The following is a 17541-nucleotide window of genomic DNA, read 5'->3' on the forward strand; positions in this document are numbered from 1 at the left end:
TTCGCATAATGACATCGACCAGTGCTTTAACAAAGAAAACAACAACGGGACATTTTTTTCTACCCCAAAAAATTGTTTTATTACAATTCGTTTCAAAGGGAGGGAGGTCTAAAGCAAAGAGACAACAATAAACCACCGGTGTAAACTATGGCTGTGCTTTCTGCATACATATTTAGTCGTGTCTGATCAATTCAAGTTTCTTTATTTATGTAGCACCAAATACAACATCTCAGCCTTCTCAAGCCTTTTGCACAGTGGAAAACTCCAAAGGTGACAGCGATGGGAAGAATCTTCGGCAGATCCAGTAAGAGGCGGTGGGTTTCTGCTCGGGGTTAGGGAAAAGTACAAGGACAATGTTATTATAAGGGCAGAAACAAACAAGTTCTAGAGACACCAGAGATCCTGCAGGGAGGCACAGAGAAGAATGAGCGAGAACAGACGACAAGAGAAATAAATGTTAATGTCACATGAATGCACGGAGTGTGATGGACTGAGTTTGTTTAATCTCGGTCTGTGTAATCGGCTCTCCTCGCTCAGCCCTCTGCAGCTCCGCGCGCGTCAGCTGATCCGTCACGTGGTCTCGTGTCTCCTCTTTGCAAAATGGAGTTGTCTGAGTCTGTGCAGAGAGGGCTGCAGTCCCTGGCGGACTCGTCCTCTTTCGATCCAGCCCGCTTCCAGGTGCTGCTCGATTCGTGTTTCCGGAGCCTCCTCTCCTCGCGCGGCGAGCCCGCAGTCCTCGGTGAGCCGCCGTGTCTCCCCGCGCCGTTTTTGTCCCCGCTTGCAGCTTCCGGTTTACCTCGGCGTGCGGACGTGCCGCGTAGCCGCCCCGATGTTCTGCGGGTCTTCACGGCGCCGCTTTGGGCTGCGATCAGCTCCAACCCGCATCCTCCGTGTTTATGCATAACTGTGCTTAATGGGGTGAGGCGGTGGAGCCGCCGTGCACGCGCGCTGCGTCACCGCGACCTTCGTCTTCTCCGCCGCCTGCTTTGCATTCAGCAGCGATCACACAGCCGCACGGTCACCCTGGATGCCTTTTGTCATTTAAAACGACGCCAAGTCTACTAAACACATCGGGAAGACTGTCTAACTCCATAATCCACAATCTATTCCACCCCATCCTCCAGTAACGCGCCACGTCTTGTTGTTGTTGGTCGACCTAGTGAACATAAATCAACCAAAATGACTTCAATCCTAAATCTACTTGGTTTGTTTCCACAGACCATGTGTTGTCCAACTTCTGCAGCATTCCGGCTCATTTTATTGGCCGAATTATGTGGAAAAGTGAAGTGTTCAGCAGACAAACAAACAAAGGACCCCCGACTGATGCAGCTGAGGGGCCCATTCACATGCAAATCATCATTGATTTCCATTCTGCGCGTCAATCTGGAGAGCCAGAGTATGGATCGCGGACCGAGATCGTTTATTTACCTTCACCAACCGAGCACGTCTGTTCAGCGGAGAAGGAATGCTTGAGACGGCGGGGTGGCACCATCCTCTTCCTCCTCTTCATTCCGTGTCTCTGTGCTTTCAGATCAACCCGAGCTGAAGCAGATCGACCAGATCCTGCTGAAGCAGATTCACACTGCAGCGACCACGTTCATCCTTGAAGCGGTCAAACAAAATGCTGACAAGTCAACGATATGGTGAAAACGACTGATCTTATCATGTAGACATTGACATAAATTCCAAATTATAGATTTGGAGATATTTCTGAATGAAAACAGAGTGACGGTAATATGAAAACCGGATTGCAAAATGCTGCACATCATTGATGAACAGTGAACCATTGTTTTTCCGACATCTTACTGATTTAAATACTACTTGATTAGATTGGATGTTCTGTTTGCATTGGAAGAATATTTCTGTGGTTTGGTTCATGTTCATTAGAGAAAAATATTATAGGGGAACGTCTGAAACAGCAAATACCCAGTTTGCATTTTGACTCAGTCTGGAGTTCTGGTCCAGGTATTTCCAAGTCCTCTGTAATATTTAACAGTTTGTATCCCTTTCTTTGTCGATTGTGTTTTTATGATTGTTGAGTTTTGTGTCAGATGTGTTGATGAAGATCCTTCAAATACATGCTGCTGTTGGCTTCTGTCTCTCATAAAAGATTAACTGAATCCTTAAGGTTTTCTTACAGATTTAATTATTTTTTTAAGCACACAACCTTTTAGGTTGATCTAAAAGTTGCTTTTCAACACCTTATGTTCATGTGCACAAAGTAAACACTTTTTAGGCCTTAAGGATCTCTTCCTCTCTGAAGAGGTGTGATCAGGGGTAACAATTCTTATTTCCAAACTAAACTTTGTCTGTTTTATAGGTTCAGCCCATTCAAGTCAGCTGCTAATGAAGTGATATTTTTCTTTCAGCTCCAGCCTTGAAGAGCTCACCTTCACTGCAGACAGAATAGAAATATTCTACAGCGGTTATCAGGTACATTTCCAATTGTGCTATACTTATTCTGAACATTTCTGCTATTTGAATACTTTTAACCAGAGTATTTTTGTTTCACAGAAACATACGAAAGAACTGGAACATGTATTAGCGAGGTGAGGCTGACAGGGGCAGAACTGGGAATGTCATGGTGGAAATTTCTGATTTTGCTCTTTCATCATGTCCTGAATAAGGTTTTTTTTTGGGGGGGGGGGGTTATGAAATTGCTGAGGATATTAGACATGACACATTATTCAATAAATACATACTCTAGACTATATCTACCAAACTGGGATGATGGGGGAGGAGTTATGGCCAATAATTAACGGGGAGGATTCTTTTTTTTCCAGGGTGATTAATTGCTGTGAAAATTCTTTATGACGCGTCATTAACGAATATCTGCAAAGTCTTTAAAAAAAACAACAACCAAAAAACCCTGCTCAGTCGGGTAAAACTGGAATCCTTTTAATGACAACTATAAAAAGTGACTTTAAAACACCAGTTAAAGTCACTACAACCGTTCCTCGGACTTCGCTCTGAGCCAGCTTTGCAGAAGGCGCTCATACCTTTCCTGTCTCTCTCCTGTAGCATCGGGAGGCGTCCACCTCAAATTAATGACATTTCGTGGCGCCTCGAATACCACATGAAGGTGAGCCGCCAGAGACGAGGACTGTTGCTGCACAATCTCTTGCATTCATCTAAAATTTGGTTTCTCCAACAGAATGGACAGCTGGATAAAGTCAACGAGCCATTCTACATGTTATCGTTAAAGACCGAGGTAATCTTCAGCTTTCCTGCACACTGTTTTGTGGCTTTGTGGGTCTTTTTCTTTTCAGTCGTTTTGAACACAGATGTTTTTTGTTTTGTTTTGTGTCTTTCTAGAAGGATGGTTGTTCAGAGGATGTGGACTTCACCTGCACGATGGAGCAGCTCCAGGTAAAAAATTATCTGGAAGCATCGTGTTCTTGAAGCAAAAACACATCAAACGGAATCCAGAGCAATTTCCACCCTGAGTGCCCATGTTAAATCCTGATTTAATCATCGCATCTGTCCGAAGAGCTGCTGCACAAACCTTTGCTATAACGAAACTGCACCTATGATACTGAGCACATATTTAGGTTTTTATGCGCCATGGCGCATCAGTGCAATGTAAAGCTTGATAGTTTACTGTGTTTCAGTCAACGACGTGACCAGTAGTTGGAAATATAAGCTTCACACGGCAAAACACGGATCCAAATGTCTTTGTTCACAGTCTGTTTGTTCATAATAAATCAATATTTTGAGCATATAGTCATGTAGTAATCATAATTTTTGTAAGTGCACCTTTCCTGTTCTCTCACTTTGTCTTTCCGTTTGACTCCCACAGAAAATGACCATGTTTGCTTGTTTTCAGGATCTAGTGGGAAAGTTGAAAGACGCTGCAAAGAGTGTAGAGAAAGCCAGTCAGATGTGATGCCGGTGTCCAGTTTCTTGAGCACAAAGCGTCGGACTTCACCCGTTTCCAGCTTCTGTTCACGTTCCTCTTTTTTCTGTCTCTGATTGACAAGAACATTTGAGAATTGCCTTTTTCACTTTTTTTTTTTTTTTTAACAAAATAAATTCCGTGTTCTTTGATTAAAGTGAAAAGTGTTTGAATAAACGTTGTCATATGGAGTATTTTTGTCGGGTTATGGAAAGAAAAACGTCTGTTCTATGTTTTGTAAACACATCGACGTCTGAATGGGATTTTTGCCATAGTTGCATGACACCAGTGTGTTTATTTTCATTGCATTTTCTTCCAAGAGGCTCAGTGAAGCTTGAACCTATTTTAAATGAGGGTTGTTTAGATGCTCTGCGCTCCACACAGCGACGACTTTAAAATGTTTAGGCATCCACCTCAGATGAAGGTTCAAAGCTGCTCGGATCAGATTCCATAAACATCCGAGGTGCCTTCGTTTTCAGCCGCACTGGTGCACAAATAAAGACCCCAATTCATCAAGTGGAAGTTATGGCGCATTTTCTTTTTTCTTTTTTTTTTTTTGTTGCAGATGTCAGGACAGCCTGTGACAAAGGTTTGACACCAGAGCCATTTGTCACTCGGACGTATTTTAACCAAGTGCGTGGGTCTTAAAAAGAGACGATCAACAGAGATTAATAAGGCAGCTGCCCGGTGCCCCCCCAATAGACTTCATGTTTTAGTGAGCGGGGGAATCGAGACTTTTGACGGTCTTAACGACACAAAACGCGTGTGAGATCCTGTGTTATTTTTAACATCAGAGAGACTGGGGCGCGCACACAGCGAGCAGCCGACTTTCTAATCACTGCGTCATTTGTTCAAACATGTAATCCACGTTACTCCCTCTTCTGCCCCGTCGTGTTGAAAACAGTCTCAAACTGCACGTATGTGGATTATGTGTTATTTTAAATCATGCGTCACACATGAGAAAGACCAGAATAGCCTCGGTTGTCTGGACTCCTAAGCAGCTGCTTGGTGTCATTGCAGACCGAGTAAAAGCACAAAGAACACTTCAGTTCTTCAAAAGCTTTACGCATCTTCGTTGGAGTTTTCTGAGATTTTTTGCATCTTCCATGCTGGTTTACGAGCAAACTGCATACACCGACAGTAATTCCAAGGCTCCCTTAAGCAAGGGACCACGTGACCCCAGCGGGGCGGTCGAACTACAAGCCATTTTGGGGACGGTGTCAGTTTCCACAGAGCACACACACTGCTGCGTTTTACTGGGGGCAAAGCGGATATTTTGGAGGCAAAGTTCCCGGTGCTGGAGTGGGAAACCGTCCGGAGCCGACGCCGGAGCAACGTGGTTCTCGAAGCCGCGGGTGGGATCCTCGGGAAGCGCGCAGCGGAGGAGGAAACGAGGAGTTTTATTCGCACATCTGAAATGCGCTCCGGTCCGCCGTGCGCTCTCCGCCACTGACAGCGTCTGCAGCCTACTTCAAGATGGCGGCTCGGCTCCTATTCATTTTCTGCTGATCGCCTCCCAACTTTCATTGTCTATTCCACTCGATAGCCTTCGATTCCCAGCCGAGCCTCCAGGTAAGCCTTCCCCCGTATCGGCTCGAACTAACGGACGCGATCAGCGAGCTTTCGCGTTCGGGCTTTTGTGTTTTTTTCCACGCACCGATCCAGCGGTGGATGTGGAGCTTTCAGCGGTGGCTGCAGCGATCTCCGACGTGGAGCTCCGTGTGTGTGTCTGCGCACCACTTTCTCTGCAAAACATGTTCACCTTTCGGCAATAAACACCTCCCAGGGGTCCCGATCCCTCACTGTTGCATGGTCCAATGTTCAGGTATCCGTCTGTACGAGTTTATCGCGGTTACTGTTTGGATGGAGCGAATTAGATTTATGTCAAGTGGAGGATCTGAGGCGAACCAAGCTTGTCTGACTGAGACATTCACAGCAGCATAAACTCCAAACGACCCCTGTGTGCTCACATTCCCCCCAAACCTCTTGATTTTATAGAGTTTGGTTGTTTGGGGTGTTGCGCATTGGGGTTTATGAAGGATTTTGGTGAATGTGTCTCAGTGTTGAATTTATTAACTTAACTTGGGTTGCTCCCATGGACGTGACAGGGAGTAGAGCCCTTTCAATTGTGCATAAATGTTTCATGACGGCTACTTGCTAAACACTGGACCATTGTTTAACCAACACTGTGGTTTGATGTGTGACTATCTTGAATAAGAAGGAAAGTTGAGTTTAATTTTTTTTGATATTTTTTTAAAAGGGTTGGCGACGCGTCGGTCAGGATACAAAGAGGTGGCTGTCTACCAAGCAGCCAGAGCATCGGTAATTTCCCCTAAAATCACACTGGCGGTGCCAGCATCGACTGCTTGTTTGTTTCCATTTAAAATCAGATTGTATTGCAGTAGTTTCCATCCAGTAACATGGTGTACAGTGTGGCTTTGGATCAGGCGGCTCTGGACTAACATCAGCTTCATGAGGTGGGGAAATGATCATTTTACCCATGAATCCTGGCGGGGACCCTGTGTGTGGCTAATGGGTTAAAATTAATGTATTTTCCCCCGCTCGGGTTTGGAGGTTGACAGGCTCGCAGCTCTGTGAATAGACCTGATAATGTCGGCCATCAGGCTGGGTGGCTCAAAACCTTCTACACTGAATAAATGTGACTCCAGTGTGTCGACTATTGCGGGTTGTGTGGTCATGTACTCTCTAGTTATTTAATGTACGATTTTTGTAAGACGTAAAATGGAAAGGCTGGCTTTCCCCCCCCCCACCATTGCTGATTTCAATAGTTTTTCTCAGCTACTGCTGAGCGGCGTGTGCAGTGGTGATTTGGGGATAAGAAAGGTGAACACAAGTTTGGATCAGTGCAAAAAAACACTAGTGACAAGTTGGTGCTACGTGGAAAAAATAAAATGTTAAGTGTGTGTGTGTGTGTGTGTGTGTGTGTGTGTGTGTGTGTGTGTGTGTGTGTGTGTGTGTGTGTGTGTGTGTGTGTGTGTGTGTGTGTGTGTGTGTGTGTTCTGTCAACAACTCCATAATTAAGCTGTTGTATATCAAAAACAAGCGACTCTCTGTATCCATGACAGAGATCCTGAACAGATGTGATTTGACAGCAGGTTGTTAGTTGGTGCAGCAGCAATTTATTAAAATCTTCGGAGCTTTGTTGACTTTTGGATGTCTGAAGTGACTGGCTTGTCTTATGAAGTGAGCATACTGCTCCCACAGGACTGAGGGAGAGCAGTTGTCCAAACACGAGCCAATCGATTAATGGCGCAACAGGCTCCCCTGCATATACGTGGACATTATCCATCATTATCCATGTGTGAGGCATCCTTCGGATTGAGTGTCTGTCCAAAGTTGTCCTGCAGTTTGTCTGTTGAGCGGCGGCCAGGAGAGGTCCGTTGGAGCATTGAAACCAACCGGGACTCGGGCATGGTGCCGACCATGGTTCCATAAAGTAACAGTGTGGGAGCAGAGCTGGACATGCTGGCTGTCATCCAAGAGGTCACCTCGCATCCAGGCTTTAGGCGCCTGTAACTATTGTTGTTGTTTTTCTGTGTATATATATATATATCTTTAGAGATAGGTGTAAAAACTCCACCGATATGATGCGCTGATGACTAACTTCTCCACATATTTGCATTTGCGAATTTCACGTTAAGAAAAAAAAAAAAAAACCCACCGGAGGAGTTACTCCTCTCGAGCTTTTGTGGTTCACCTAATTGAATTTGGACGCCCACAAACGCAAAGCACATGCTTGTTTCACAAAGGCAGTGTGCGCGCCGTATTTTTGCTCGGCAGAATGGCGCAGAATAAAAGTGTGATACAGTGTGCGCCTTCAACTTCAGCGCCGAGTCTCCGCCGTCTGGCCATGTTGCTGCTGCTGCTGGTTATCGCGCGCACGCCATGAAAAACACGGCGCAAAAAGCTACGCAGAATTTTATTTTATTTATTTTAAACGACGAGAATAAGGCGCATTTCTCCTCTGTACTCCGAGAAACGCTCGCGTGAATGGATCGGATATGGGTTGTGTTTGCCCCCTCTCTTTTTTTCGAAGCCCGTTGAACCGATATGAGCTTTTTTTTTTTTTTTTCCTCCACAAAATGGCAGCCGTGCTGTCGGCAGCCTGGCAGTCCAGCGGCTCTGGTGTGTGTGTGTTGTGGTGTGTGTGTGTGTGCGCACAGAGGGACGGAGCGGCTTGGTCCCTCCTGTTTCCCGCTCGGCACACCGGCAGCTCGCCGTGCTTGTTTTGGTTCAGACATCCTGCCTTGTTCTGGTCACTGGCGACCAGCCATGTGGGCTAAAAAGCAAAGGGAGTTGCCATAGAAACGCTCAGGTTTCCCCCGCGCGCCTGTGTGGCACACCTGACGCAGTGAGTGGGAGCCTCACACCGTCTCTCCCCCCCCTCCTCCCTCACCCAACACCCTCTTTTCCTCACCCCGGGGCGCACGTAATTTCTCACCAAAATTAGGTCATAAAGTGGAAGCGACTAGCAAAATCGGTGTTTTACCAAATTACACATGATTTATTTTATTAAATATTTCCATATCCGAATATCCGATTGCTCTGAATTTTTTTCCTTATGTCATTCGATTTTTCTCTGATTTACACAAAAATTGGAATTTTACGCAAATGCTGAGTTACAAAATCATTGTAATGAAGGCTCCGGTTGACTGTCGGACCTGCAGCGCTGCTATGTTATAAACTATTGTGATTTAAGGTGAAGCAAAGGAGGGGAGCGCGGAGCTCCATCGATCCACCAGGAGGTGATTGATTTATGATTATTCCCCCCGTCAGGTGACTGCCGCGCTCCCGTCTATCAATCTGCCACCGAGGCGAGGAGCACCTCTCCTTCTGCTTATTCTTTTGAATCAGAATAAACCACGGTGTTGCTTTAACACAGTTCAAACAAACAAACTGCCCCGTTTTTGTTTTTTTTAATTCCCCAAATGGTCCTTGTTGCGGCTTCAGCGGTGCCCGCAGCCGCCGCCTGATGCCTGCTCGCCCGCCATGCATGCACTGTTGTGACTTGTCCTCCGTTTCTACGCAGGTTTGTTGTTCCACTCCCTCAAACATGCATCGAACCACCAGGATAAAGATCACCGAGCTCAATCCTCACCTCATGTGCGTCCTGTGCGGAGGATACTTCATAGACGCAACCACCATCATCGAATGTCTTCACTCCTGTGCGTAAAGCGACACACAGTCTGATCTCATGTTTACTTTTTCGAGCCACAATGCTGCAAAATCCACCTTTATACACAGTTTGTTCACAATATGCTTGAACATGGGACCTCCTATTCACTTGTAAAAAAAAAAAAAAATGTTTTTCAGTTTGCAAGATGTGCATTGTGCGCTACCTGGAAACCAGCAAATATTGTCCCATCTGTGATGTACAAGTGCATAAAACCAAGCCACTCCTCAACATAAGGTCAGTGTATTGAGCTAATGGAATTCAGTTTTTTTTAATTTCCCATTTAATATCATGGTATTATCTTTGTACATGTTGTTCTTTTCTGTTGACCATGTTGAACTCATTTGTGAATCAGTTGATCGTGTTTATCTCCTTTACTAATGGGTTACTCTTTATCATTTACCTTTTCATCAATATATTGTTCTCTTCGTCTTTTTTTACTCTTAGCTCTGATCGTATATCTCAACTCTTCATGTCTGTCAACACTTTTGTCTGGTTTGATCTGTTCTGGTGTGACTCACTGAAAACTGGATTCACCTACAAGTACAATTAAAGTAAACTAGCCTAACCTCTCTGTCACACAGTGGAATCTTTGTTTGCTTAAAATGACTTATATTTGTGAAGCAAGTACATTTGGATATAATACAAAGAAAGCTTACATTCACAGATTATTATTTTTTTAGATTTATTTTTCAGGTGTATAAAGAACAATATTTTTGTGTTTAAACTGTCTTTCTTTTGTAGGATTGATTTTTGTTTCCTTGTTGAACAGCCATAAGAGCCACACTTGAAATACTGAGGCGCTTAAAGACCCCATTGGAAATGTTTCACATCCCAAACAGACTTTAGTTTCAATGAAATACGACAACTTGATGTTTCAGAACGTGTATCTTTAGGGGACATTATGGCTTATCAAACCCATTTTACTCACACTCCCTGCAGAGCTTTGAGCAGTCACTTGATAGTTTGAGATTTAGTTTCCATCTCGGAGCCACCGATTGAAGTTTCCTCTCTCCTCAGGTCTGATAAAACTTTACAGGACATCGTGTACAAGTTGGTCCCTGGCCTCTTCAAAAGTAAGAGCGTTGCGTTCTGTTGTATGTTTACTTTCATTGAGTCTTCTTTGGCTTATTTCTGTCCCAGCTGTTCTGTACTGACCCAGCGTTGCAGGAGTATTTGATGGTTGGAGATTTACTGTCTGGAAACATTGTTTGGATACAGTTGCACTGTATTGTCTGATGCGTTTCTCACTGGTTCTGTTAAAAAGCTCTATGTGTTCTGAGTTGTTGGTATAATTATGTCCTTAGCTGAAAGTTGTTTAAAAAAAAAAAATAAATAAATAAAAAAAAAAAAACTGCACTGAATGGATCCACATTAAAATAGACCTCTCCTGTGGCTCTGACACATTTGCTGTTTCAGTTCTAAAAACGATGCCATTGCTGAGAACCTAAAGTGAGCGGACTTGTAATTGTATGCCTTTCTGAATGTTTTCAGACGAAATGAAGCGGCGGAGAGACTTTTATGCGGATCATCCTGTCGATGGTGAGTCAGAAAGCATCTGCCCATATGACTGGTCTCTTTAATGGCACCACCCCGAAAGAGGAAGAGTGTCCACCTTGTTACACACCAAAGTGTCAGAAATCCAGAATTCCTTGTTTCAAAGTGCTTCTGTGTATTTACCAGTCCTGTATTGTTTCCCCCTGTAGCCTCTAACGGATCGAATGAGGACCGTGGCGAGGTGGCAGATGAGGACAAGAGAATAATCACAGATGATGAGATCATCAGCCTCTCCATTGAATTCTTTGATCAAAGCAGGTGGGCTTGGTTTTAAAACCTTATGACCCAGTGTCATAATGCCATGACTAAACTTTACAAGGTTTTTATTAAACAAGCAAGTCCCAGCAGATTGAACAACTTCACTGTCTTTGATCAGATATTTGTCAAAAATGATCAGATTGAGATTAAATGTTGATGTCATGAGGTGTGGGGAGCCAATCTCACTGTCCACTGACACACAACACTTTTTTTTTTTTTTTTTTCATTTATCCAGATTAAAGTTTAGATTATTTTCCCCCTATTTCATAACAAATACATCATACTGTGTACATATGTGTTTTTGGTATTTTGATTAAAATGTTGCAGTTTAATTTTCTTTTAATACAGAAATCATACAATTTTCTAACCAAAAAAAAAAAAAAAAAAGGATTAACACAGTTTGTTTGGCAAAATATTGGCATTTAAAAAAAAATGTAAGCTTGATTTTAAAATAGATTTTTGGGGTTTATTTTGAGTATGCATCTGTAAAGTTGCTGATATTTTCCCATGTTCATTCTGCACAGACTGGGAGGCATTTTGGAAGACAAGCAGTCAAAAGATCAGGTATTTTCACACTTCTTCTTTTCTTTTATCACATTTTTCTTCCTGATAATAACATTGTAAGAATGAAGCATCGACCAGGTTCTTTTTGATTGTTGTTAAATATCATATATATTCACACACTTTCTCTTATAAATTCATTGTCCCACTTGCAAGCTGCACCAACCCATGTGTATCCTCTCTTCTTTTTTTTCCCCTGTATGTGTTAAAACATGCCCATATATGATTGTTTCTGATTAAATGTGCAGGTGGCTAACAAGAGGTACTTGCAGTGTCCAGCAGCCATGACCATCATGCATCTGAGGAAGTTTCTGCGCAGTAAAATGGACATACCCAACACCTACCAGGTCTGTTTTTTTTCAATGATTAAATAATGAATCAAGAAAATGTTTCCAGAAAGATCTCTCAAATGAATTTTAAAAATAAATCTGAATTAAATATAAATGTATAGCTGACCTTTTCCAATCCTCCAGGTCGAAGTCATGTATGAAGATGAACCTTTGAAAGATTACTACACATTAATGGATATAGCTTATATCTACACTTGGAGAAGGGTAAGTGTATATTAAACTTGTGTTGTTTGACTTCTCAAATTCCTAATTAGTTTGCTTTTCAGTGACATCTTTAGTGTTGGAAATGTTCATTATACTCGCATTTTTATAAGCTGGAGGGGATATTTACTACAATGCAATTTATATTTACAAAGGTAGCTGTAACCAAAAGGTATGTCCTTTTTTTTGTTTGTTTTGTTGACTAAATTGCTGAGGATGTATTTAGTTTCTCCCTGTAATAGCAATCAAACACCAAACTTTTAATTTTATTGAGTTGCTTTAACAGTTGTCTGTTATGACTTTGTATCAGCCATCATTGTACATTGTGTTTAATCTAAATACCAGTGTTTTCTTAGTCAAATCTGTGTAAATTGAACATTTTGACATTGCTTCAAAACTTTTTAAATAAGTATAAATATACCATTACATGTCAATTTATACATTGGAATTGCTTGCAAAGTAGGAAAAATGTCCTAATTGCTGGTTAAAAGAACATTTAAAGGATTTTAGTCCTCCTGAAAGATTGCTTATAAGTTAAAGTGCTGCAATTTGACAATACAAGGTATTACTTACTAAAGATTACCTTATCTAGGTCTTATTAGACATATAGTTTTCCACTTTTTTCATATTTCTAATATACATGTATTATATATTAATAAAGCTTCACAATAGAAATTATTTACCATTGATTTGAAGAAAATAGAAAGTTGCGAACATTACCAAAGGACAGTTGCAGGTTTACAAGCACTTTTCTTATTTATCCTCTTGTTTTATAGGAGAGTAAATAAAGTGTGCACAAGGCAACATGGTGTAGTTTATTAAAAGTGCTTTTGTGTTTTGCCTTTATCTGTTTAAATTCACTAGTTTAGATTTATTTGTATTCCTTCCCTCTGGGGTGGGAAGATGATGCTGCATGCTTGATACAAAGTCTGGAAAGAATGATATTTTCCCACAACTTCAATCATGAAAGAGACACGTTGAAAATGTGTTTATTTATCCTTTAACACTTTTTTTAAATTATTACCAAAATGATACAAGTTTTCCTGCAAAGTGATTCAAGTGTGTGTCATGGAGATGATTTAGTGATTATTTCTGCTCCTCATCCCCCCCAGAACGGCCCCCTGCCCCTGAAGTACCGGGTCCGACCCAATTGTAAGAAGATGAAGGTGAGCCACGTGCACCAGGACGGGCCGAACAGCACCGGCAGATCCGGTCCGGAGAGCGACTCCAACAGCGACAAGGCGGGGAGTCCTGCCGGAGCTCCGTCCACCTCCTCTTCCCTGCCGAGCCCCGGGACGCCCGCGCAGTCCCCGCACCCGCAGCTCTCGCACCTCCCGCACCCGCCGCACCCGCCGCACCCGCCTCACCAGCCCAGCGCCTTCAACGGGACTCCCTCAGCCGCGACCCCGGTCCAGACCCCGAATCCGAGCCGGCCGTTCACCCAGTTCGGCGGCAGCGGCTCGGTCAGCGGGAAGCCGCGGAAGGTTTCTCTCAACGGATCGTCCACCTCCTCCGGATGACGCGGGTGGGGGGGGCTCCGGACCGGGCCACCGGAACCACCGGATCACCGGGCCACCGGACCGGACCAGCCACCGCCAGACCCCCTGCTCAGCTGATCCTGTATTCATGCCAACGTAGTTCCATCGTGTAGAACTGTTCTCTCTTTCTCTCCATTTGTTATTGGCATCGTTTGTAAGTTTAGTGGAACCAGAGACATTTCAAATAAAGGAACGAGGAGATTCTATTAAAAAAAGAAAGGGAGTTTGTAAGAAGGACATTTCTCCCTTTTTTCTGAAGCTACATCTTTATTTTACAGAAGTGACTGAAGGTTTATATTTTGTTATCTCAAATGAAACGTGTCCATCATGATTGTTTCATGTGTGCTGGGATTTTTTTTAATTTTTTTTTTTTAAACATGCATGCTCATGATCACGTTTTCTTTGGCTTGTTTGCCTTTAAAACTTGGACTAAATCCTCCCAAGCTTTGAGGGGGGAAAAAAAAGAAAAGAAAAGGTTTGTATAGATTTGTTGAGTCGATGGGGGGAAGAATAAAACTTTATCTGCCTTTTACTGGAAAATCAAAGTTCCTTGTAGCTGCGGGAGAAATGAAGTTTTCCTCCACAGGTTTAGAGAATCTGCGTGTAAATAGAAACAAAAAAGTGCATATTTAATCAGCGATGATGTTATTCTCCGTTTGGGAAGGACTGAGGGGCTCATTCAGCTTCGTTTCATGTTCAATGACAGATGTTTTTCGATGTCTCTGTTTTCCGTATTTGTATCGCTCGATTGTATGGACAACTTATTGTATTGTTACTGTTGCACAGTATAAAACATCTAAATAAAACATTTTACACTTACAGGAGCTCTCCCACCCCACTCCCCCTCCACCCCCTGTTCTTTGGGCAGTCTGGTAGTTTTGCATTAACTGGAGCAAATAAAGGAGTGATTGAACTGAGCAGACGGTGCAGAGCGCCAGATGTCTGAATCAGCAGGAACGAATGAAAAGGAGCGAGGAGGAGGAGATCCAGCCTGATTACATTAACTTTACGCATCTATTAAGACGGATGCATTGTTCATTTAATAATTCGTTTATTTGCCTTTCTATAATGTCTGATTCTCGGCACTGAAGTCCACCAGCCGCTGTGAATTCCAAATTCTTTACTGTCATGTTTTTAATCATTGAGTTATTTGGAATATCTGATTGTAATCAGTCCATATTGTCTCTACAACTTCTTCTTTTTTTTTTAAACTTGGATTAAATATCTTTATATTAAAAAAGTATAAATACAAGCAATCAATTCAAAATACAATAAAATCTATCCATCTATCTATTCTATATTTTTACGCAAGGGTTACGCCTTTTTCTTTTCCTGGATTTTTTTATTTCATTCTTTTATTTCCTTGGAACTCGGACAGCCCGATGTATCAGGCCATCAAGAAGTGTATAAAAAATACCGGTGACAGATTTTTATTTTTATTTTTTAACATAATCTAATTCAACACAACTGATCAAGTATTTGTTGAAGAATTTCTCCTCCGCGCAATTTGTCCCAAATACAATATTATGAGATTTAGTTCAATATAATGTCGGACAGGCCGGTTTGTGGTTTTAGATGTGCAACTGCTCATGAATCGAAGCTTTGAAAAATCTAAAACGAAACATCTAAATTATGAAGACAGTCCCAAAACTGTTCCCATGAAACGAAAAACGCTTAAATTGTGTTTTGATAGCGGGGAAAAAAAAACCTAAACATTTTTATTCCTCCTTTTTGTGCTCGTCTGAATTTAAATCGCTTGTTTCACACTTTTACCCTGAACCATTTATTTCTCCACTTCCGCCCGAAATGTGTTTTTGATGACAAAATGAACAAACCAGTGCGTAAAAAAACCCGCGCGCAATAGAGAATATTGAGCGTTCTTGACTGATAAAATAAGTTCAGTTTGATCGTTTTTTTCGATTGGATTTTAAATATTACGACTTTCATAATGGATACTGTGAACGGTAATATTACAGTACGAGGACAAGTCATGATTTAGGCAGGAATGGGAATTTGCGCATTGTTACAACACAGAAAACAAGAGCGAATAGTTTCAGCATCCAAACCACCGCAAGCACGCGCATTACACCAATTATTCGCTCAAAAAAAAACCCGAAGAAATCATCGTGTCGTCAGAATCACAAAAGAAATAAATAAATCTTTTAACCAAAATATAGTAGTGTGTGGTATAAGTGTGCCGGATATTTAATGTTTAATGTTTTGTATGACCCACTGATGAAGTAACTTTATTAGTCAATTTGAATTACTCAATTTTAGACCAGGGACTTTACCGTGTGTAAAATATAAAGTACAGCAGTTTTAGAAAGTAAATACGCCCCCTAAAGTATTGTTATCTTAACAACTGAACAAACAGAGGTAAATACAACCATCAAGGGCGAAACGTGAAAATAAAATTAAAACGTGGCCTGCTTCAGTAAACACCTCAGGGCAGAGGGACTTTGGCAGATTTTGCATGTTATTGCATGAAAAAAAGGAGAGGGAGATAATAAAAGACAATCACGAGTCAATATGAGGATTGTTTGCATCCATTTTCTCAGCACAGATTAAATGTTAACATACTGACTAAGACACTTTACTTTGTGAAGCTTTTGTGAGTCAAACATTATCTGGACAAGTGATTGAAAATGTCCCGTAGAACCTGTTCACTTCTCTTACAGCGTCCAGATCTCTCATGCAAGTTCAGAAAATTGGTCAAACACGTGATCAAACACACAATACTCAGAGATCCCCTTCCTTGTAAAATTAGATTGTTGAATTGGTTCTTCGTTAAGGCCCCTCTAACTCACAGGTGTGAATCATTAATGTTTACCTTGTATTAAAAAAGAACACAGCAGCACTGTGTCCGCACTGTCGAAGCCAAATGTCCATCAGCATCAAGTAAAGCAATAAAAAAAAAGTTCAGTCACACAACCCACAAGCATATGCTTGTGGGTTGTGTGACTGAACTTAAATCTGTTAAATTGACAAATTTTATTATCTTTATAGGTGCTTAATAACAGACATATTCAATGTGACAGAGGAAAGGGTTTCAGTATTGTGAAGTGCTTGATGTCATGGCGGATGAAAAGTGAAAGTAAAATAATACCATTATTAAAGAGGTCGTCACGCTCTGCTTCTCATTTACATAAATATTCTCAGCCTGTGGGTCGGTGAGGTGCAAATGAAAGCACAGAGTAAAAATAGGTTAAGAATCATAACCCGACCAACAGCGGTGAATAACAACGAACCTAAACGACTGAAAACTGATGGAGCCAGATGGATTTTACACTGACCTTCTCTCAGCATTACAGGTGAACCATCTCAATACTTTTATATGATTTAAATTAAATATCAATAACTCTTTGATAGCTAAGATTTATTTGCAATGACAGGAGTTACGTGTTTCCAGAAGTACATCCACAATAGCAGTTAGAGTACAGCAGTCCCAACATGATTTCATACTTTTAAAAGTGATTCATTGTCGACTTTCAAGCACCAAATACTTTTTCTGATAAACTGTGAGAAATGTAAAACCAGTCAAACCAATCTTGCTTGAATTTGTTCAACAATCATTTACATGATTTAAAATAAAGAAAACAAAACAAAACAGTAATAAGTATAATAAAATATTTTTTTGGGGATAGATCCACCCAAATCAAATCAAATGCAATAATAATAATAATAATAATAATAATAATAATAATAATAATAATAATAATAATAATAATAATAATAATAATAATAATGTTTGGTTTCATCTCACAGAAAAGAAGACAATAATGTCTGTTGAATTGGTGATAATTCAGTAAATTCATCCAATGTTTCAAAATAGAAGAAAATTTAGATAGAAAAAAACACCATTCTGGGTGAATGCTTGACATAATATTACTAAAGGAGATGTATGAACAAGACACCAGAAAACGTGAGAAAACATTTAACAAAGTCTACGACTCGACACAATTCACCAGAGGCACTATCAGTAACTAA

At 41.5% G+C, this 17541-nt stretch overlaps 1 protein-coding gene across 1 annotated transcript; it reads left to right on the plus strand.

The window, feature by feature from the left end:
• The first annotated feature begins 551 nt into the window (after nucleotides 1–551).
• Nucleotides 552–14385, plus strand: bmi1a (bmi1 polycomb ring finger oncogene 1a). The gene is made up of 18 exons (XM_080489946.1): nucleotides 552–739; nucleotides 1532–1643; nucleotides 2370–2433; nucleotides 2515–2549; nucleotides 3022–3082; nucleotides 3155–3211; nucleotides 3316–3369; nucleotides 3827–3882; nucleotides 7264–7330; nucleotides 8946–9081; nucleotides 9230–9326; nucleotides 10110–10165; nucleotides 10584–10631; nucleotides 10796–10904; nucleotides 11429–11468; nucleotides 11714–11812; nucleotides 11939–12019; nucleotides 13129–14385. The coding sequence occupies exons 1-18, from the start codon at nucleotides 601–603 to the stop codon at nucleotides 13534–13536; spliced, it is 1719 nt and encodes a 572-aa protein (XP_080346072.1). The 5' UTR covers nucleotides 552–600; the 3' UTR covers nucleotides 13537–14385.
• Nucleotides 14386–17541: the final 3156 nt, after the last annotated feature.

The sequence above is a fragment of the Lipophrys pholis genome (genome assembly GCF_963383615.2).
Source record: "Lipophrys pholis genome assembly, chromosome: 20".
In the NCBI taxonomy this organism is placed as follows: Eukaryota; Metazoa; Chordata; class Actinopteri; order Blenniiformes; family Blenniidae; genus Lipophrys; species Lipophrys pholis.

Coding starts and splice junctions, on each gene's coding strand:
- bmi1a (XM_080489946.1), top strand. CDS start 601: ATGGAGTTGTCTGAGTCTGTGCAGAGAGGGCTGCAGTCCCTGGCGGAC. Junction 3,370..3,826: donor GCACGATGGAGCAGCTCCAG/GTAAAAAATTAT, acceptor GCTTGTTTTCAG/GATCTAGTGGGAAAGTTGAA. Junction 9,082..9,229: donor CATCGAATGTCTTCACTCCT/GTGCGTAAAGCG, acceptor AATGTTTTTCAG/TTTGCAAGATGTGCATTGTG.